Source organism: Sarcophilus harrisii, chromosome 1, assembly GCF_902635505.1.
Source record: "Sarcophilus harrisii chromosome 1, mSarHar1.11, whole genome shotgun sequence".
Classification (NCBI taxonomy): Eukaryota; Metazoa; Chordata; class Mammalia; order Dasyuromorphia; family Dasyuridae; genus Sarcophilus; species Sarcophilus harrisii.
In genome coordinates this window covers 493,330,437-493,353,227 of record NC_045426.1, presented here as the reverse complement: position 1 = coordinate 493,353,227, position 22,791 = coordinate 493,330,437, and the positions used below count along the sequence as shown (strand labels likewise).

The window sequence follows — 22,791 nt, the reverse complement described above, 5'->3', positions numbered from 1 at the left end:
ATTTTGATCAACACTTCACTTATATACTCCCTTAATTAATCTTCCCAACAATCCTGGAGAAAAGGTATAAATGAGGAAATGGCAATTTAATTGTTCTGCCTAGAATCATACAACTAACTAGTAAGTAACTGAGGCAAGATTTGAATTTGGGTCTTTCTGACTCCAATTTAAGTGTTTAATCACTACTCCTGTCTGGGTTGCAGTTGGGTCAAGAAAAAAGAATCAAGTAAAATACTAACCCAGACAATCTGGAATTGAACTCAGCTGTTAGAGTAAGAAAAGTGCTCTGTAAACTTAGCTGTTTCTGTGCGTTTGTGTATGAGTTTTATTTTTCCTTAATTTCCTTGAAAATTTACTTTAGAAAAACACCCCATTTTAAGGGGCAGAGAGTATGAATCTAGAACTTAGGGGTGGTGACATCAGCAATAGGTGGCGAGTCTGAGGCACAGAGAAGTGCCATCACACACTATTTTGGACTCTGATAGCTCCTTCATTTGTGGATTTTGAAATCTTAGTTCTACCTGGAATTTTTACTTTTAGAAGAAATAAATTTGGATAGAAACATATGTTAGATCCTAGATTTGTGTAATGTTTAGGTTAAATGGAATACGAGTCTCTGGAGGTCAGAGATTCTCACATATGTCAGATATATTAGAAATAGCTCCAAAATCTAGCACATGTCTTCTACACAGAAGGTGCTGAGTGCATATATATTGCTTGAATGATCTATTGACTGGGATATCTGCCCTAATGCTATGGTTTTCAAAACTCCTGCAGATTGAAGAATGTGTGGTGTGTTCTGACAAGAAAGCTGCTGTTCTGTTTCAACCCTGTGGTCACATGTGTGCTTGCGAGAGTAAGTATTCTTAGGCAATAGTTTACCTACTTTGCAATGTGTTGTAATAAAGTTTGGTACCTTGTATCCCTGTATTACCTCAGTAAAAACCCTAATTAATTAGTATTTGGAGAGTACTTCATTGTTTAGCATTTACTTCCCTTTGTATTTAGTAAGTCAGTTTTTCTAGTGTTTTTATGTTAGCTAATTCCTACATTCTTCATAGAGTTTCTAAGTAGAATTTATATTATCCTTACCCTGTCCTGCTCAGCATCTGCTGCAGATGTCCAGGGCTTCTTAAGCTTTGTCCTCTTACAATCTCTTTTTGTCCTAAAAATTTTTAGGTGACCCCTGATATATAGATATATAAAATAGGTATGCAAATCAAACATTTACTGATAAGTCATAAAGAAATTTATTTTAAAACAATTCTTTCGCATACATGTAATTTTACCACCTATTAAAGACCAAAACAAATTTGCATATTAATGAGATGGATGTACTTGTTTACTTTTACATAAAGAATTAAATCTTAGTGGAATATTTGATACTTTTACTGCTGTCAATATTTTCACAACTCCCACATTCAGTTTCGTGACTCTGTATGGTGTTGCAACCCACAGTTTAAGAAGCTTTGATATTGTCTACCAAATTCAGGATGCCCCAAAAGTCTAAGTGTACTGTAATAACGTGAAACTATATTAAGACTCATGGGACATCCTGTATAAATGATCCTTTATCACTCCACAAAGATTAGTTTTGAAAAAAATCTATGCAAAGTACAGTTCAAGTGTACTTTGTTTATATTATTTGTAGTTAATGTCTTACACTAATTACCTAATGTACCTTTTTTTCTTCTCACTTTGCCCTTGTTTCATTTTTCCCTTGTAACAAAGAAAAGCAGGGAAACATAATTAATTAACATAATAATTGTGTCTCAACATTTAGCATCTCTTATCATCTGAGCTCAGAATTCAGTAGCCATCTTCATTTTCGTTATGAGTTTAGTGACTTTTTGGTGGTATTTCTAGTTACATTTGTAGGCAGGGTTTTTTGGGGTTTTTGTTTGTTTTTTTAAAAGAAAATTATCCACATTTGTGTGTGTGTGTGTGTGTGTATGTATGTGTATATATATATATATATATATAGAAATATGTATAAACTTTAATAAGATAACATTTGTTTGTTTCCACTTTTCTCAAATTTTTTCCTTATTCTTTATGTAAGCCAGTGTGCATGTTGTTTTAATTTTGCTTTCTTTATATCTTTTCATCAAGTTTTCCTGTGTTTACATTCTTTTCATTTGTCATTTCTTATACTATAGTCTTTCAAGTCATATTCTACAATTAACCATTCCACATACATTGAACATATGGATGATTCTCAGTTTTGTACTGTTATAAATTATGTTGAGAGAAATATTTTTGTTAAAAATAAAAACAAGCCCTTTTCTCCCCTTTGTTTTATACTCTGTGGATCATATCCTTAGTATTTAACCCTAATAGTATGGATATTGGGTTAGAGGTTATTTAAATTAAAAAAAAGTTTAAACCAATTGACAGTCTTATTGATAGTGTAAGTGTGCCAGTTAAAGAGTTTGAACAATTTTGGGTGTGATTTTTTAATAATTTGTATTATTATTATAAAGCACTAATTTATATTTTTCTTGCCAATTAATGTCTCTACCTGACCAAACTTTGTTTCTGCTCTTAAGCCTTCACCAGCTATTATATCTCTTTACTTTATAATTTTCTGTTGCTTTTTGTACCTAATAATGTCACACTATAGTTTCTTTGGAGATGTTGGCAAAAATTAGATCATTTTATCATGTATTTTTTTTCCCTACTCCTCCTAATCCCTGTACTTTTTAGGTCCTGTTTTTGTGCTATGTACCATGTTCTTCCCTCTATTTTTTTGTTCTTTTCATTAAAGGTTTTTCAAAGGTTTTAAAAACCATTCTCCTCACTTGAACAGCCTCAGGGTGAAAGTACAGTAAGTTATACTCTTAAAATAATTTAGTAAGCAGCACTTAATGAACTATCTAAATAAGATAGTAACTAAAGTGAGTAAAATGGCCTGATCTTGGCCTATCATTATGAAATATATTTGTTAATAAAGACAAAGCTGGAAAGTTTGGGGCTGATCTCTCTATACTACATGACATGCCTTCATTATTGACTTCCTATTTACTGCAGGACTAGTCTAAGAATTCAGAATTATTACTAGAATCTCCTATCAAAATCACAAATAGTAAGGGAAATGTTCTTTGTCAAGTAAGTACATCTAGTTAAGATTTCCTATGCCAAAATGAAATTCTGAGTTAGACATAAAGGGCAGTGAGCTCATTTTTGTGAGCAATGAAACTTTTGAAAGATTATAAAAAGTAACTAAAGGAAAGCTCAACTTGAGATTACAAAAAATAAAGTTTATTTTGGGAGCATCCTGTATAGTATCATACCTTTTAAACTTGAAAAATATTTCCCCTTAAAACCAGACAATTATTCTACACTAGAGTTTTTCACACTTTGTCATCTATGTAGATAATGTTTTACATGGACAGATATGTTTTACCCATTTTCCCCAACTTTCATTGGGTTATACTGTATTTTAGGAGTATATTTTTGTTGCATCTCAAGTCAGAATCCTTTACACTCAGGGAATGTAAAATTACAGACTGTTCTATTTATCCCCTGAATAATTCAGTGTCTTCCTTTCCAAATACTTATGTGTGATAAGAAGCTTCTAACCAAACCATTCTCCAAGTGAAAAGAATGAGTTTGAAGACTATGGAATGATCTGCATAGAATGAAACTTATGTCTAAACTTGTTTTCTCAATTTGTAAAATTAAGAGGATTGAATAAGATCATAATTATGAGTCTTTTTAGCTCTAAATTTTGTGATTATGTAATTTTTCTCCAGTTTTGCCACTTTAGCAGCTTTTACTTTTTCTTTTTTAAAATATATGTTTTACATCAATATTTAAATATTGGAAAAGACACTCTTCACTGTGCTTGTAGTTTTAGATATTTGTAATGATGGATTAAATAGAATATGAATACTATATAAAACTTCTTATTTTATTGTATCTATCTACCTATGGTGTCTTTTTAGGGAGAAAAAAAAAGTTTTGTTCAAACTTCGTTTACAAGCCATATATCTTACCTTATATTTGAGTAGTGGAAAAATGGCATTTTGGGTTTGAGTAGGGAAAAAAAATCTCAATCGTCATGTAGTTTATCTCCTATTCAGATTTTGAATCCATATACAATATTCCTAACAAGTTAAAAGAATTCAGAGGCTGGAAACCTATTATTCCCCATGTGTTCCTCAGCCTCGCCCCCAAGGCAGCCCATTCCATTTTTAAATGGCTTTGTTAAGACTGTTTAATATTATGGTACTTTCATGCTATTTTTTACATAGAAATTATTTTTCTATACATTAGCTTTTTATTTTTACTTTATTGCCTCATTTTGATAGAAACAACAGGAAGAGAATGGTTCAACATAATGCAGAAATTTTGGAATACAGTATTTTGCATCAGAAAAGAATTTTAGAGAAAACTACAGTGGGCTTACAAGCAACCAATCACCAGTCCAAGGCAGTGCAGTGTATTGGTAAGAGGTGAGGAGTATCAGGAGTATTCTGGTATTACTTTGCATTTTGAAAGGAAGTCTGCCTTTTCTTTCCTTGCTCTTTTAAACTCCTGAAGTACACATCATATCATTTATTTTTATTAAAAAATGTTTACCAAAAATATTAGGGAGTGTAGTTAATCCTTAAAATATGGACCACTCATTGTGGTGTTCTTAAAATATAGGATAGGTTTGATTTTTTTTTTTTTGCTCTAGGGTTCACAATATTTTTAGTAGACAGTTAACCTCCCAGTAGCATATTAAGTTTGTTTAATGGGACTTATCTTAAAAATTAGTGAGATTAGAAGAACAGCCAGCTGAAAAGGAAAGTATAATATGTTTCTTGTCTAAATAATGTGTCTATCCCTGTTTTTTCAGACTGTGCTAACCTCATGAAGAAATGTGTACAATGCCGGGCAGTAGTTGAACGGAGAGTACCTTTCATTATGTGTTGTGGTGGCAAAGGTTCAGAAGATGCCAGTGATGATATTGGTGGGTTTATTTTCTAAAATTTTTTTTTCTTCCACTTGAACCCATTTTATTAAATTAAATTATTTAATTCGATAAGCAATCATTTAGCTCTTGCTTTTAGGAACAAAAGACAAAATTGAAAGCTCTTGTCTTCAAAGAGGTTTACACTCTATTCTCTTTTATATCTCCTAATTGTTAATAATAAACTATTTTCTCACACCTAAAAACGATAAAATATGTTTGTTGGTCTATTGTTATAAATAAAATAAATTGTCAGGAAAGAAAGTTATTTTAACTTCATATGGGGATTACAAAACTTAAAAAGCTTTTTAACTATGAATAAAATCTACATTGAAATAAAAAAAGGAAAGAAAGATTATGGTGGGTGAGGCTGGTAATGAAATCAGACACCTTTCTTCTGTTTGATAGGAGATTATTTAGCACCCTTTCTTTTTTTTTTTTTTAATCTTATATACTACTGTTAGTAAGAGTTAAGATTCCTATTAAAAACGATCTGAACAAAATGCTGAACAAAAGTATTTTTCATATACGTGGAAACTAGGACAATGTCCGTTCCCTTTGAACCAAAGAGTCCATTACTGGACTTGTATCTCAAGGAAGCCATCAATAAGAAAGTCCTCATTGAACAACAGACTATTTACAACAGCACTTTTTGTTAGCTAAGAATTGGAAATAAAATAGATGTCTATTAATTGGGAAATGGCTAATAAAATTATGGTATATGAATATAATAGAATATCACTGGGCTATAAGAAATAACTCTTTGGATAGCATAGCATATAGAGAGCAAACATAACAGATATTTATGCGTCTGACAAGGGGAAGCAAGGAAAGTCATCTTTGTTGAGGCTTATTCTAGTTAGGCACTGCAAGTGAAGTAATCTGCTTTTTTATATTGCTGTGCCAAATATGCCCATTATTTAAAAGAGTCTTGTTTTAAAATTCAGCCTAATAATATTGCCCATTTCAATAAAAATATGGTTTTTTTCAATAAAAAAATTTATGTAAGGGACAGCTAGATGGTATAGTGGATAGAACACTGGCCCTGAAGTCAGGAGGACCTGAGTGCAAATCTGAAGTTAGACACTCATCAACACTAATTAGCTGTGTAACCCTGGGCAAATCACTTAACCCCAATTACCTCTCAAAAAAAAAAAAAGAAAAGAAAAAAAATTCATGTAATGGTACTATATACAATTAAGGTTAGGATGAGAAAGATGTAAAGATATTCTCTCTGTTGCAGCAAGTGGAAACATTCCAGTTTTACAGAAGGACAAAGACAATACCAATGTCAATGCTGATGTACAGAAGTTACAACAGCAGTTACAAGATATCAAAGAGCAGGTAAAAAAAATCTTTATGTTAAAAATTCTGATTTTTGTGAATGATTTTTAGGAGAAGAGATCATTTATTTACTTTCTGAAATTAAAGCTCTATTTCATACTGAAACATTTGCCCTTTAATCTAAATCTGGTGGATAGGAATTATTGCATTGGATAAAAACATGAAATTTCAGTGTTATCTTGCAGGTGGAACGATACTTATCCCTTTCTTTTGTATTTATGCTTATAAAGCAGTCCTAAAATAAATAGTACTGTAGAGAAATGCATATTGTCATATTTCAGATTAGAATTATATATTAACTACATGCAATCAAGTGATTAAAATTCTTTGACTTAAAATTAACATAATTAGATCAATTTTCTGGATATACTTGTGGCCTTGTAAATTCTTAATTTTGGAAAGAAACTAGATTCATTCTAAAACAAATTTAAAATTGGTGCTAAATTTTCAGAATCTCTTTCATGTACAACCAATGAGCTAACTTTTGAAGAAAACAACAGATTTTTCATGAAAGTATTTTGTATCATATTGATTTGAAATTCCTTTTATTAGAAGATATAAAAACATTTTAAATAGTTTCCAAATTTTTTGAAGTAGACTCATAATGTAGTAGATTTGTAAATTTTAAATTGTAAACAGAGAAAATCTTTATTAAAAGCTCTCCTCTGACATTCAATAACTATGTTTCCATGGCTTATTCACAGACATAATTTTGTATGGAATAGATCCAGGAATTTTGGTTCTTGTAAACTCAATATAATAATCAGCAGTCACTGCCCCCAGACTGCTTTACAAGAAATACATATTCCAGGAATAAGGAAGTACAATAGTCTTTTTGTAGGGTGCTGTGCTCACTTCTGTGCATTATATTTAATGAAGGACAATAAAAAGATAAAGAGTAGCCAGAAAAGAATTGCAAGATGACAAAAAAATGCCTCAGATTCATGATGTGAAGATTGGTTGAAGGAACCAAGGAGAGGCAGCATGGTATGGTGGGTGCACAGCATTGTATTTGATCTTTGATTTCCCTATTTTGTATTTGGAGTTAGAAAGACCTGAATTCAAATTTAATCTCATGATATAACATTGGTCAAATCATTTAATTTTAGTACCTCAGTTTCTTCATCTGTAATGCAGTAGGAATATTGGATTTAATAATATCTGATCTCTTCCATGCCTTCCAAGAATTCATGATTCTGTGAGCCATTTCAACTCTAGAGTATGATCCTATGAAGTAGGAATGTTTATCTTGGAAGATGAAAAATGTCGGAGGACATGATAAACTGCAAGTATATCAGTTGAAGAAATTTTCTGTTTGCCCCAGGATGGTAGATTTATGATTTAGGCATTACATAAGCATAGCTGACTGATAATTAAAGCTATCCAGGAATGGAATGAGCTTACTTAGGGAGGTTATAGGTTTGTCCTTATCAGAGGTCTTTAGACAGAGCCTGTGAATTCTTTTTCAAATATAGGTTGTAATATATGACCAATAAAACTCCTTCCACCTTTGAAATTTCAGGATTCTGTGAATAGATTTAAGGCATGCAGAGAGATGAAGAATAGCATGTTGTGATACTGGGTTACAAAGGGTATAGAAGCATTGCATCTCTATGTAAATATTTAATCTTGGTGGTAACGTCAAAGGCACAAAAATTTGTAGTCTTTTCAGAATGAAGAGATTGACAGACCATAAGGCCAGAATGTTTGAGGGAACTTTGGTGTGTATGTGTACACACATACACACGTTTTTGAGCCAGATTCTGAGTTCCTTGAAAAAGGAGAAAAGAACAATCTGAGACATAGCAGGTGACTACTTAATAATTTAAATAGGGTGATAGAGGTGAAAGTAATGATCTTCAAAGTAAGAGAGGTTGCTGGGTGAAGGTAGCATCTGAAGGGTCTAGTAGTGACAGTGAAGACAAAGGGATTGTCTACTTCCTGACCTAGTATATTGGGAGAGATTTGCCAGTTTCCTGAGGTTGTTTTTCTGAGTTTTAGTTCAGGGAAGGAAAGGACAAGAAAGAGATAAAAAGGAAAGATCTATAAAGGAATGTTTGTTTATAGAATTGGCGGTTCTAGGGACTTAAAAATTGCTAATATTTTCCATGCTAAACTATCTCTGTTGATTCTGACAATAATTCTGGATATAAGGGACAAGAGATAATGGTGAATCTGGGGAGACTCTTAGTTTGGGAGCTTGAAGGCGACCTGGAAGATGGTCTTGTCTTTTACAATAATAGGGAAGATAGGAGGTGGGGAGGGAAAGGTAAGTTCAGTTTGGGACATATTTAGTTTAACGTGTCTTATTGGTCATCTGCTTTGAGATGTCTGAAAGGCATTTGGAGATAAGACTATGAAAGTCAACAGAGAGATTGGTGTAGGACATTGTGAGAATGGTGAGAACCATTAGAATAGAGGTGGTAATTACATCCATGAGAGCTGGTGTACTTTACCAAGTGAAATAGTATACAGAAAGAAGAGAAGAGGGCCCAGGATAGAACCCCGAGGGATACCTAAGGATCAGCAAAGGTGACTAGGGAACAGTCAGTAGGAGAACCAGGAAAGAGGGGTTGCTTGAAAACTTAGAAGAGATTATCCAGGAGGAAGATGTAATCAGCAGTATTTGAAGCTACAGAAAGTTCAAAGAGAATGAGAATTGCAAAAAGGCCATTAAATTTGGCAGAGAAAAATAAAATTTGGAGAAAGCCAATTTGGTTCAGTGATAAGGCCAGAAGTTTTATTGTAGGGGTTAAGAAGAAAGTAAGAATAGAGAAACTGGAGACACCTATTGAGGAGAAGAAATGTAGGTCAACAGTTAGCAAGAGTGGAAGGATCCAAGTGAGTGTTGTTTTAGAATAAGGAGGGGAGATAGGATATTAGCATTTTTATAGGCAGTAAGTAATTTCCAGTAAACAGGAAAAGATTGAAAATAACAAAATGGTGATGACAGAGGGGACAGTCGGTTGGAGGAGAAGGGATGAAATGGGATCACTTGAAGAGATATGTCTGTCTTGTTAAAGATTGAAGCCATCCCATCATGTGAGAAATGGGTAATGCATAAGATGGTGGCAGAAGGCTTCTTAGTGATAGAAGAAGAAGGATCTTATGTTGAATGTCCTCAATTTTATAATTCTTGAAGATAGTGCATTTGTGGGTAATGGCAAGATCAAGGAAACCATATTGAACCATTTTTTACATTCTTTATAACATTTCTCATTTTGGTAGCTCTTGTTTTACTTTAAATGTTAAAAGGACATGGATATTTTTCCTAAAAATTAAAATTGTGGAACCACCCAATAAGTACTCTCCATATATAGAGAAGAAAAAAGGACACCTATAATTAAATTCCTTATCAAATTTTAAAAAGGCTGCAATAACAGATTTTCCAAAAAAAACCAAACAAACAAAAAAGGAAAACATGATATCTCAGTTGTGATAAGTTGCACTTTAATGTTCCCTCAGTAAATTATTTGTGTTATCACGTTCTTTTATAGACAATGTGTCCTGTATGTTTGGATCGTCTGAAGAATATGATATTCCTCTGTGGCCATGGAACATGTCAACTCTGTGGAGATCGAATGAGTGAATGTCCTATTTGCCGCAAAGCCATTGAACGAAGGATCCTTTTGTATTAAATGAGAAATAGTGTGTTTTGTTAGCTAAACGAAATTTAAATGTATTTGATAAGGCAATTCTAGTGAAATGTTGTATGATACCATAGCCTATGTTCTACATTATAATAACTTTGACTGAATGCGCCAAAACCAAACAAACCACAAAACAGTATTTGAACAGTCATTTTAAAATCTGGATCAAATCCATGTAAGTTACAGTTAATTGAAAACAATTTTTTATTACAGACTTGGCAGAGTATGGTTTGATTTAAAAATGCATTTTATTCCTAATTCTTTACTACTTCCATTAAATTTTTTTTTTTTACTATTCAGTCTTATCAGCCCTTAGATGATATGCTTTTTTTCCTGTGTTTTCTATAATATTTAACATTAATAATCATTTTTTCCCCACACTAATCCTAACACAAATGCTATAAAATTAACACCTCTTTAAAATGCCATTTTGCACCAAATGAAGTGGGTAAATCAAACGTTTACCTTTATTTATATTACACACACCCAGTAATTTAGTGTTTCAAAAATCTTGGTGTATTTTGAATGTAGTTCCAAAAAAAGCTTCATTCTGCATTAAGACTTTTGGGACACCCACATAAAATCATAATTATATAATCTGAACTTTATATAATGTAAACAAGTTTGAGAAATGTTTTGAGAGAGGAGTAGTAGTGAGAGAGTAGGAAGACTACTGAACTTAGGAATCACAAGTTTGAATCAGACTTTGCCATATACTGCCTGTGTGACACTAGGCAAGTCCTTTAACCTCATTGGAGTTTAGTTACTTTATTTGTAAAATATGAAAATTGAATTAGATGATATCTGAGGTCCCTTTCAACTCTGGGTGTAAGATCACATGACTTGTACTTTAAAGACATAGAGGTCTCAAATTTAACTTCCAGTTTTAACTTTAATTTCCAGTTTTTTCCCAATTTTTCCCCAATAATATGAGAAAGTAATATAACTGATTAAGTTTTATTTCTTAGATTGTAAAAGAAAAATCAGTCACATAACTGTTGTTGTCAGTTAACTGAAGAGTAATTAATTGATGCTCTTGTTGAAAAAAATAAGAATGGGCAATCACAGTGGGGAATTGAAGAAAAAAATTGAGAATTATTTCCCTACCGCATTGCAAAATAGAATTGTGTGTGTGTGTGTGTACGTGTGTGTGCAGCTTCTGGCCATTATTAAAAGATACTGCCCTTCTTCTATGACCTATTACACTGTTATTAAGCCTTATAGAACAATGTGAATACATTCACCCCAGTACTCCAGTTACATAATTACCAATTGGTTTTGATCTGACCATTAAGAAGAGTGGTTGCTTCTTTTATAAACCACTGAGTTTTCTTTTAATATGTTAACTTTTCCATTACATTGAGAATAATTAATCTTCCAGAAGGCAGCAAATTTCTTTCTTCTTGCAAATCATTACTTTTGACAGTGTTGCTAATTCTATATATCTGCATAGCTCTTATATGTCATGTTAAAGTTATCTCCCTAAGTTACTGGGAGTATTTTTATGAATTGCAAGTTTTTGGATCTCCATATAATTAATTCACTCATTGTTGCCAGCAACCTCCAGAAAATGTTTAAGAACAAACTAAAAATTTGTTCATCGTTTGGGGAAGAGAGTTGGATTATGGTGGTCATTACAAGAATAGGAATAATTTTTATTGGTGACATCATTTGTTTGGACACTGGCTGTGTAGAAAATCTAGTTTCTTAGTCTTTAAATGAGCAGAAGCATGTCAAAAAGGAAAATGGACTGAAATATTTTCAGACCTTCCATTGTTGTACAAATGTGCAGTCAGTAGTTTAGAGTAACAATTGGCTGACTTCAATACTCAAGATCTTTATTTTGTGTGTATGTGTGTATCTTTCTCACACACATGCACACACTCCTGTAAATTTTAAATTGTTTTAGAAAAATACCTTTATATTAGCAACACTTTCCTTCTTCAAAGTTTTTCTACTATATCTAATTAGAAAGTACAAAATCTCTTAATCTGGGGTCTATGGATGCCAAATATATCCAATAATAGATTTCAGATGGTCTGTGAACTTTGATGGGGGAAAAAAAAATATCTTTATTTCAATATAACTGATTCCTTTGTAAATCCTATGTATTTATATATCTAAAAGCATTATTCTGAGAAATGGGCCAAGGGGTCAGTAAAAGTTAAGAAATTTCTATTCTACCAAATACTATTTCCAAATATCTAAGAATTATGTTGATTGATTAAGTAAACTCATTTTGGTGAACATGAGGACTGTAGTAATAATTTTAGATTTGGAAATAATTTTATTCAACAAACCTTTTCTTTGCTCCCTGACTAGTTCTGGAATTCACTTTAAAAGCAGAATTTTTGCCCTTTCAAATTATTTTCAGTACTTTTTTTTATGGTTTTAAAATACAATATTGTAAACTGCTGCCCCAAAGTTTATAAGTTTTTGTAGTTATTTAATGGATTTATGAATTTGTGTCAATTATTACATTTATAAAGTTATTTTTGTGGCTAGATAACACTTCTGTTTTGATCAATTGAAAGCTCTTTTGTTTTTAATAATTTTGGTTTTGTGAGAGATGATGAATAGAAATTAACATGTTCTCCAGCTGTTTGAAATTTTGGCTTCCATTTTGTATCTTCCAACAATAGTTCCTAATGAGTTATTTCTCATTCCATTAACCATCTCTTTTTATCTTATTGTCATGAAGGAAATTGTTGTTGAAAACAATTTTCAATTGTGTTTAAATCTTACTTGTTGGTCAGATCTTTAGAAAACTCTAGTTTTAGAAAAGATGTAGTGCCATTTAGATTTTGTTTTGCTTTAAAATTTTTCAGAATCATGGTCACAATTGTGCCATTTCCTTAATTCTTAATTTCTTCTGCATAATCAAGTAGTATATATATTCAGTATCAAACTGCACTGAGTTAGGTGACCAACCTTTTTTGATGACTTCAGCTTGAATTCGGAATTTCCAAACATTAGCTATGAAATTGTTATTAAATTGATTTTTTATTTTGAACATCTATTTTGGTGGTGGTGGTTGTTGTTCCTAATTTGAACTAGGGAAGCTGGATCTCAAATACTATTAGTGTAACTTTGGTCAATACCACTTTCCCTACTTTTGAAATTCTGTAGGCATGATCTTCATTTGTGTGTTCCTTTTCCTTCATCACTTCCTTCCCAGCAATCTCATTTGATGTTCTTTTTCAGTGCATTTAATACCTATCTTTTTGTGTTTTGGGGTGTGTTAGGTTTTTGTTTGAGAGAAAATTAAGAGAGGATAAGTACGATGTCATATTTTTACATGTTGTATTACCTAATTTATCCTAGGATAATAAATTATCCCAATTTATTTAGCTGGAAATATGTATTTCATTATCATTAATCCTTTTTATTCATTCCATTTAACAAATTATTAAACATCCCAACCTTAAATTATCTCTGTAAGATCTGTCAATCACCAACCTTTCAAAATCCAGTGATAGAAAAAATCTTCATTCCTGGTATGTCAGAATTGTCTGAAAATTGTTGCCAGAATTTTAATACTGTCACATTCTTCTGCTAATTATATAATCACTACTGTAACTTGATTTGGCATTCTATATTTGACATCTTCTTAGAGGTAGATGTTAAAATTGGCTTTGATAAGAAAAAAGATACCATATAATTTAACAACTATTAAGTACCTCTGTATATTATGCAGAGTGCTGGGGAAAATAGAAAATTTAAAGAAAGCATGATCCCTGTTACTTAGATATCATAGAATATGGTTTACACCTTATCTCTTCTTACTATGTATTAAAATTGTAGTTTTGTGTTATAACACTGCCAATTCTTGGAATAATATTAGTAAGTTTAAAATGAGAACTTACTGAAGGTGCTATTCTTTAAGAACAATCATTTTAATGAACTTGTTCCTGTTGCTGTGTACCATATTCATATCTTGTAAAAAGCAAAAAAACTTTCGTTCCCAAGATAAAAACTCTAGTGCAAATTAAAATTCTTTTAGTATAATATTAGTTCTAACCTACCAGTTAGTTTCATTGGCATAATAGGCAATACAGTTTTAAGGTTGGATTAAGATAATGCTAAAAGTTAAAACTACAAATTGATAAATTATAGTGTCAAAGTCTAACTTTTCTAAATTATTTTTAAATGACTGATTTGGTTTGCAAGACCATTTTTAACATATTTAAATCTGTCACTTTTGCACCACTCAAATTGTATCAATATGAAAGCACACTATCTAGGTAGCCTAAGAAGTTAATTCTGCCATATGTGCACACAGTGTACCTGTGCCATTTAGATTGTGTATGCTGCCAAATGCCTCTTGCCTTGTTCAGTCAGGTTTCCTTCCTTGTTTTCATAGGATCTTCACTTAAACTTTGAATAGTAAAAAAGTGGTAGGATTTCATAAGAGAGATGGTAAAATGCAGAGGAATGGTAGAGTTTGGTGTCTGAACATAGAAAAAAGGGATTGTGGAGGTCTCACCAAGGTGAGCTTGTGAGAAGTATTTAATACCAAAAAAGCCGTTTTAATTAATAAAATCAGTTTTTATCATATTTTGTGTTATGGCCTATTGTTTTGTAAATCACAGGCTTAAAATGGCTTTTGATTTGGTCCAAAAGGGAAATAATTAGCCCCTCTCATAAATAACTGAAGTGTTAACAATAATTGTTCATTCTAGAGAAATTAAATGTTTTTCTTCTATGTCTATGTAAATTAGGAAACAAATTCTATCAATAGTAACGTGCTTGTGTTTCTTAATGACTTAACTAAAAGATTTAAATTATTGATAAAAGTGGCCCTCACAAAATGTTTTTTTGGCTTTCCATCAGATTGAAAACAATGCCCTTTCCTTCACTATTGATTACACATTTTCATAGTTGTTTTGGAGGAAGTTTAAAAATGTCTCATCTTTGAAACATAGTTGTTTCCTCTCTCTCCCCTCACCTCTTTTTAACCAGAAAAAAAAGTTAAGTTTCAAAGAAAAGTTTGGTTAGCTCTGAAATTGAATGGGGTTATAACATTTTCACAAATAGATGACTTGATAGAAAAAGGGTAAATAAATAGACTCTTAAAATCTTTGTCAATTTATTTTTGCTAAAACAGAAGAACCTAATTTGGCATTATTCCATATGTTGTAATAGGAATACTCATTGATAGCAGTTGTTAATCATATAGAGATGGAATTTTATTCAAGTAAGCAAAATTGTAACAGTATTAAGAATGATATTTTGTGGCTAGTTTAAAACAATGTTTGAAGAAGCATTTTTTGTTTGATCTGTTTGTTTTGCTATAGTAGAAAAAATGTTTAGATTGTTTGAATTTTCTCTTTAGTGTGTGCTGGTGAATAATAGAAACATGGACAATTAGTGTTGATCAGTTAATGTTTCTTAACTTAAGACTTTGAAACTTTCTACCTCCTTTCTGTCAAAGTGTTATATTTTCCCGCAATTCTAGTCTTTAGGTCAAAGGAAAATGAAAGTCGGAAGCTGGAGGGTTTTGGTAGTGGTGGTGTTTTGGGAAAAACAAAACAAAACACCATCCCCAAGACACTATTTTGTTTTTTTTTCACTTAAGTTTGGTGCCTAAATTCATAATAAAAAGTTAAAACTGATCTTTAAATATATAATGATAAAATTGCCAAGTATTAACACATATTGTTCTCTTCCATTTTGTAAGCTGCTTGAATAATTAATTTCCTGCAAAACAAAATTTTTTTTTGTTTTTTTACATCTTTTCTTCCCTCCTCACTTGTCACTTCCTTTTAAAATTATAACTGCAGTCATTTAAAATTGACTCAGGGCTTTTTAACAGTTTAAGCAAATTCTTATATGTTTGTTACATTTTTAGAAAACCCTACCCTCATCATTGTTTAGTGCCTTGAAAGAATTATTGACTTGGCAACAACCACTAGACCATTACAGTGTGCCTGTGTCTGTCAGTATATGTAGACATATGTGTCTCATCATTTAGATACTGCATATGTGTATTGGGCATTGGTAATTCTGAAAAGGAAGTTTTGTAGATTTGAATTTGAAAATTATTTTTTAAAAACTGATCATTCATGTCCATGAAAGCTATACTAGTAGAATACTTCTGTTTATATTCATACTAAGTCACATGTATGAAATATCTGGGGAGAGGATCTAACTTTACATAATTATGCTTGTTTAGTTTCAAAGGAGGATTCAGTCTTTAAATAGTGAGATGTTCCCCTAACCCTCCCCTCCCCAAAAAGAAGTCTTTTGTGTTCTAACATTAACATTTTTTTAAAAGTCTGCATGGTGTTTCTTAATAATCTTATTTTGTCTTGAGTTCACAAGTTTTTCTTTTTACTAAGTTTAGTATGCTAGTATCATCAATCCAGTATACAATATATTCAGTAGAAGATAAGTTTTATTGACTCATGGTAACATTTTGTTTCCATCTCCCTCTCTCCCACAATTGTTAGACTTATATGTTCAATGGAATTTGAAGTCTTTTGTGTAAATATAGCTTAATTTCTGTACCAAGAATGATTTTGTTTATTAGTCTGAGTTTTTAAGAATGCTTAGCAAGTTCTAAGCTTTTAAAATTAAGTGCTAATATCTTTCTGTTAATAAAGTTTTATTATATAATGTCTTAATCTGCTTTTTTGGAAAATATTATTTTAAAAATTATATGCATAAGTGCTGCATACTTAAGGCATTTTTTTCCTTTCTTACTACACTTGTGATTGAAATCTTTTAACAAGAGAAAGCAAGGAGTTATTATTGCCTTTTGTGGGCTTTTGAGGGAAAAAATGTCTCTGAAAAAATGTCCCTAATTACATTGTAGAAGGAAAAATCCAAAAGAATGTTGTTTGTATACAAAACTGCATTATGAAAAGAACCCAGAGACTTACTTTCATCATAACTAGTCACTTGCCAGCTAGAATTGAGGATATTGGAAGAGATAAGGTAAAGTTATTTATTAAGTGAATTTCACTTAGGTGTCATTAATTAACTGATCTTGATTTAATAATTTTTGATCTTTAAAAAATGTATTATAATTCAAAAGTCAATATGTTTGATTTTAGAAAATACTTTAAAGCAATAAATTATTTTGATATTTTTCAAATTCATTTTGTAGCTACATGATAGAATAACAACATTGGACTATTCTGCTTAGTAAAACTAAATGAAAAATGGACCTTTAAAGTCTTTGGGAAGTAGGAACTCATTTCTAGGGTAACCAATTAATCATGGATATTTGAGGTTGAATTTACTAGCATAGATTAGAATGATGCTGACTGTAATAACAACAAAATAGATACTTAAATTGCTTAATTAAAGTAATCTTAATGAATACCAGTTCAAGATCTAGTATGTAAGTCTGGATGATTCATGGCTAATCATATTCTCTTTTTAACACTGTAAATCTATTACCTTTGATTATATTAAAACTGCATAGGTTTGGTAGGGTTTTTGATTTTTTTAATGAATACATTTAACAAAATCTTTAAGATGATTTGCATTTTAATTATTGATTTTTTTAATTTATGAAGAAAGTTATGAACTTTATGATTTTTGATGTAAAATTTCAGATAGCAAAAATTATAAAATGTGGGTGATATAATTCTCAATTTGACTGGGAAGTTGAGACTTGGGCAAATTAATGTAATATGGATCTCATGAAAATAAAATATCTATGACTATGCCTGAAATATTACTGAAGGAATCACAGAATCTGAAAGTCAGAAGAAATTTCAGCAGCCCTCTGGTTTGATCCATACACAGAATGACCCGTACTGTAATTTGTTCAACAAATGGTTTTCCAATTTTTCTTTGAAGATCTCTAAGGAGAGGCAACCCATGACTTCTCAAAGGAAGGTTATCCCACTATGGGAGGGTTGCAATTGTAGCAAAGTTTTTTCTGGCCTCAAGCCAAAATTGACCTCCTTTTAAAACTGCACCTATTGTTCCCGATTCTATTCTCAGACTCGTCAGAACAAAGCCAATATTTGATCACAGGTATAGTGTTTCTCCAAGTCTTCTTTTCTTCAGGTTAAAACATCCTCACTTTCTTCAACTCTTCTTCATGTTACAAACTGGAGATCCTTCACCATCCTGGTTGCCCTTCTCCATATTAACCGAGCCCAAATGAGGTCTGATAAACATAGTGCACTGGGATCATCACATCCTTGTTCATAGAATCTATGTTCTGCCTAATGTTACCTCAGATTGCTTTTTTGGGGGGGAAGGAGAGGGAATGTCGCATCACATTACTGACACATTGAGCTTGCAGTCTACTAAGATCCCCAAATTTTTTTCAAAACAACTATTGTCTTTCCATATTTTTCTTATATTTGTGGAGGTGAGATTTTTATTCTATTTTTGTTGTTGTTGTTCACATTTCTCCTATTAAGGGCAGGTAGGTGGCACAGTGGATAGAGGCTGGGCTTCGAATGAGGAAATGAGCTTAGGCTGGCATGATTTGTTCTTTGTTTTTTTAATAAGCTTTTCCCAAAAAAAATCATATGCGTAGATAGTTTTCAATATTCATCTTGCAAAACATGTGCATTTCTTTTATACATATTTCCACAAATATGCTGCAAAGAGAAATCAGATCCAAAAGGAAAAAAATGAGAAAGAAAACAAAAAGTAAGGAAATGACAAAAAAGTGAAAAGACTATGTTGTAATTCACACAGTTCCCACAGTCTTCTCCCTGGGTGCAGATGGCTCTCCATCACAAAGACCATTGGAACTGGCCTGAATCACCTCTCTGTTGAAAGCCACATCATGACTTGTTATTGACGAAGCTATGTAGGCTCTTTATAAACACTACTTCCACTTCTATGTATTTACTGATCATCTCTTTATTGATTCTAGAATTTTACCAGGAATTGAAGTCAGAATTCACTTGGCCTGTAGTTTCCAAACAATTTTTTTTTTAATTTGTCAGGAAATTTGTCCCCCAATTTTATGGTACTAATGTTTTCCGTGATATTTCAAATGTTATTGACAGTGGTCAGCAGTTATCTCTTCCAGTTATTTCAGGACCTAAGGATGTAGTTTTTCTGGGCCATGTGACTGGAACTCATAAAGGTGTGTGATTTGGGTATCCAATCTACTTGTTAATAATTTTTGTTCCTTTGTTTCCAGAATAAAAATAATTTTCTTTTGAATGGAAAACAACAACAAAAAAAAATGGGTAGATTTATTTTTTGTCACGTTACTATTGTCCTATTCATCCCAAGCAAACGTCCTATCTCTTCTTTGGTCTCCTTTTCCTTCTAATATAATTTTAAAAGCCTCTGCTATCCTTAACTTCTTTCTTTAGCTTCAGTCACTTTGAGTTTTGGCACTATTGGCATTATGATATTTTGCCATATATTTATTGTCTTACCTGGCTTTGTTATTACCTGGCTTAAGAATCATAAGTCATATTTACTACATGCTTTCTTATTGTTAAGAATTATCGTGTTAAGGTAGGAATAATGGTAGGAATCTGGTTGTATGAAGCTTAAATTATCAGCTTGTGTTGTAATAGTTTTAATTTATTAAGTAAATTAAACTCATACCAATATCAATAATAATCAATTTACTAAAAGCTTAATTTTACTTTGTGATGTGAAGCTCAGAATTCACTTTTCCTCAAAAGCAGTGTTACACCTAGTATACAGGTCCCTATCCTACCAGCAAAAACATTTTAAATATATAATACACTTAAAATTCAGGATGCAGTAATTGCAGATAGCTAAGGATTTGTGAGAAAAAGATTCTGGGTGCTCTTAAATTGTAAGTATAATGAATTGACGATTTCACTGCAGCCAAAATAGTTCATCTGTGCCTCATAAAGAGAGGCATAATGTTTTAATTGAGAAAAGTGATAATTCCATTATGGCTTTCCTAGCCAAACAGTATATATAGACTATTGTGTTGAGTTCTAGACACCATAATTTAGGAAGGATAGTGACAAACTGGAAATAGTCCAGAGGAAAAGCATTAAGCATTTGCTATTTGCCAGGTACTTGGCAAACCCCTAGGAATGTAAGGTCAGTCAATAAGCATTTATTAAGTGCCTCTTTTGTGCTAGGTAGGCACTAGGGTTGCAAAGAAAAACCTGGTCCTCAACGTCCTCATAGTTTTATATAACATGCAAATAACTATGTACAAGTAAGACAATATACAGAATAAACTTGAGATAATCAGCAGAAGAAAGGTTACTCTAGGAAGTGAGATTTTAGTTGGATTTAGAGAGGCCAGGAAGCAGATAAGGAGGAAGATCATTCAAAGACATGGGAGGCGGCAATAAAAATGGAAAAGTCAGGAAGGTTAGGTCAACAGAACAGCAGAGTTTAATGTTATTAGTTTGTATGAAGAGAATGGTAAATCAAAGATGACTTCAAAGTTAGTTTGGAGTGTGAGGACAATGTCTGGCATCAATAGGGAAGTTGGGAAAATGGGAGACTTTAGGGAAATTAGTTTTATTTTTATATGTTGAGTCCAGATAATTGGTGATTTGGGAGTAGGGTTCTGTACCACTACTGTGATGCAGGAGATTTTGGATAAGAATTTTAATAGATTTGATAATTATCTACATGACAAGTGATACATAGGAATTGAAGAGATCACCATAGGATATAGTAAAAAGAGAGGACGACCAATTAGATTTGACAGTTCAGCTCATTGGTAATTATATAGCAAGGTCAATTCAATTGATTGTTGAGCTGTGAAGCCAGATTTCAGAAAGTTTAGAAAAAAGTGGAAAGAAAAAATAATTGTAGTTGATTGAAAAATGACTAAACAACATCATTAGATGGGCTTTAGTGTTTGTGAAGGGAAAGATTACCATCCATTCACTCAGGCTTACAATTTGGGTGTCATCCTCAATTCCTTACTCTTACTTTGTACCCTATATTAGTAAATGTTTGTGAAGTACCTACTGGGTACCAGGTACTGTGCTAAGCCCTAAGGACTCAAAAGAAGACAAAAATTAGAACCTGTTCTAAAGGAGCTTACCATCTAATGGAGGAGGAAATATACAAATAGACTATATACAGGATAAATAGCAAATAACTAAAGGAAAGTACCAGAATTAAAAGGCTAGGAAAGTCTTCCTATAAAAGGTGGAATTGTCAGTGAAGGGCAGATGGTGGGTGATAAGATGTTAGAGACTGGAAAGATAACATCCCGTTGTGATACGGGAGCCACCTTCCAGTGGCTGCTTGAGGTGTAACTCAGACTGGTAGAATGGATCTCTTCATGTGAGGGGATGATGATGATACAAGGAGACTGAGAGGCAGTTGCATTCTCTGATCTGTTTCCTCTTCCCTCTCGCCTCCAATTTATTTCATTCCCAATCCACAAGGAACAAATGTGTTAGTAAAGGCTGCCCTTCAACTCCTTCAAGTTTATTATTCACAGCTGTGGAAGCTCTCGGAGAATTGACCTGCCCCTTCACCTAGGAATGGTCCTTAACAATATCCAATCTTTTGCCAAGTCTTGTTGATCTGTAACTTCACAACATAGGTAGCCCCTTCTCTTTTCTGTCAGCCCATGCTTGAACTATTGCAGTAAGCTCTCAATTGTTCTCCTTCCCTCAATCTGTCTTCAATACATCTACTCAACTGTCAGACTTATTTGCACAGTGAAAGTGACCAAGTCATCCCTTTATTCAGTAAATTCTAGTGGCTCTTGTTGCCTACAGGATCAAATATAAAATCCTCTGATTTTAAAGCCATTCATAACTTGGCTACTTCTCTGTCGTTTTATCCTCAGTATTCTTATACTTTACTCCCCACCATGTACGCTGGCATCCAGTGATAACAGGTCCCTTGCCTAATCTCTCATAGGACACACTATTTCTCAGCTCCATTCACTGACAGTACCTCCTCATCTCTATCTCTTGGTTTCTCTGGCCAAGTGTTTAAATCCCATGTTCTACAAGAATCTTCCCTAGTCTTCTTTAATCTTATTGCCTGCCTGTGGGGATTATTTCTGATTCATCTTGTATATATCTTGTTTGTATGTAGTTATTTTCATCTTGTCTCCTCCCCCCTGCCATTAAACTGTGAACTCCTTTATAAGGACAATTTTGGTGGTGGTGGGTTTTGTTTCCCTTTTCCCCCCATTTATTTGTATCCACAGTACCTTGCACATAGGAGGTGCTTGATAAACACTTAATTATGGTGGGGAGAGATGTGCTAAGAGGAGACACTGGGGTTACTGTCTGAATGAGGGCCAGGGAGTTAAAATGGAGAGGTCACTGGATTCAATAAGTAAAAATAAGATTTAAGCTTATCCTTGAAGGCTTTAGTGTAAGGGAGGGGAAAGAACTTTCCATTTGGAGGGAATGGTATCATTGGAATCACATAGGCAGGACTAAATATAGAGTAGTAACATGAGGGCCCTAAGACCATTTGATTAAAGCGGAAGATAGGTAGTAGAAATATAAAATTGGGTATGTAGACTGGGGACTACATTATGAAGAATCTTGAAAGCGTGCCTGTTTGGATTATGTATTGGGGAAACCATTAAAATTTTTTGATAACAGAACTGAAATGGTACTAACTTAGGGCAATCCCTTGGTAGTTTATGTTCAGTTAATGGATTGAAATGAGATGATCATAGGTTATTCAACAGTTAACAAAAGGAGATTTACTTAGCCCATAGAAAAAGGATATTCAAGTATTTACATTAAGGATACCTTAAGTTTATTCAACTGAGTGTAGGTCCTATACCTGACTTGGTTTTCCATCAGTCAAACACTAAGGAGGGGTGGTTTTGTACTTAACCTGAAAATGATGCCAATAGCCTTTAGTTCCCTGAGCTAAAGTGTGAGGATAGCTTCAAAACCTTTTAAGGTTTTTAAC

At 32.6% G+C, this 22,791-nt stretch overlaps 1 protein-coding gene across 1 annotated transcript in view; it reads left to right on the top strand.

Moving 5' to 3' along the window:
* The window catches only part of MIB1 (mindbomb E3 ubiquitin protein ligase 1), a 154,412-nt gene extending 137,832 nt beyond the window's left edge, over positions 1–16,580 (top strand). Inside the window, exons 18-21 of the mRNA XM_023496210.2 lie at positions 778–856; positions 4,847–4,960; positions 6,204–6,304; positions 9,802–16,580. Of these exons, the coding sequence (XP_023351978.1) occupies positions 778–856; positions 4,847–4,960; positions 6,204–6,304; positions 9,802–9,942 (435 nt within the window). The 3' untranslated portion in view covers positions 9,943–16,580. The remainder of the gene's footprint in view (positions 1–777; positions 857–4,846; positions 4,961–6,203; positions 6,305–9,801) is intronic.
* The last annotated feature ends 6,211 nt before the right edge of the window (positions 16,581–22,791 follow it).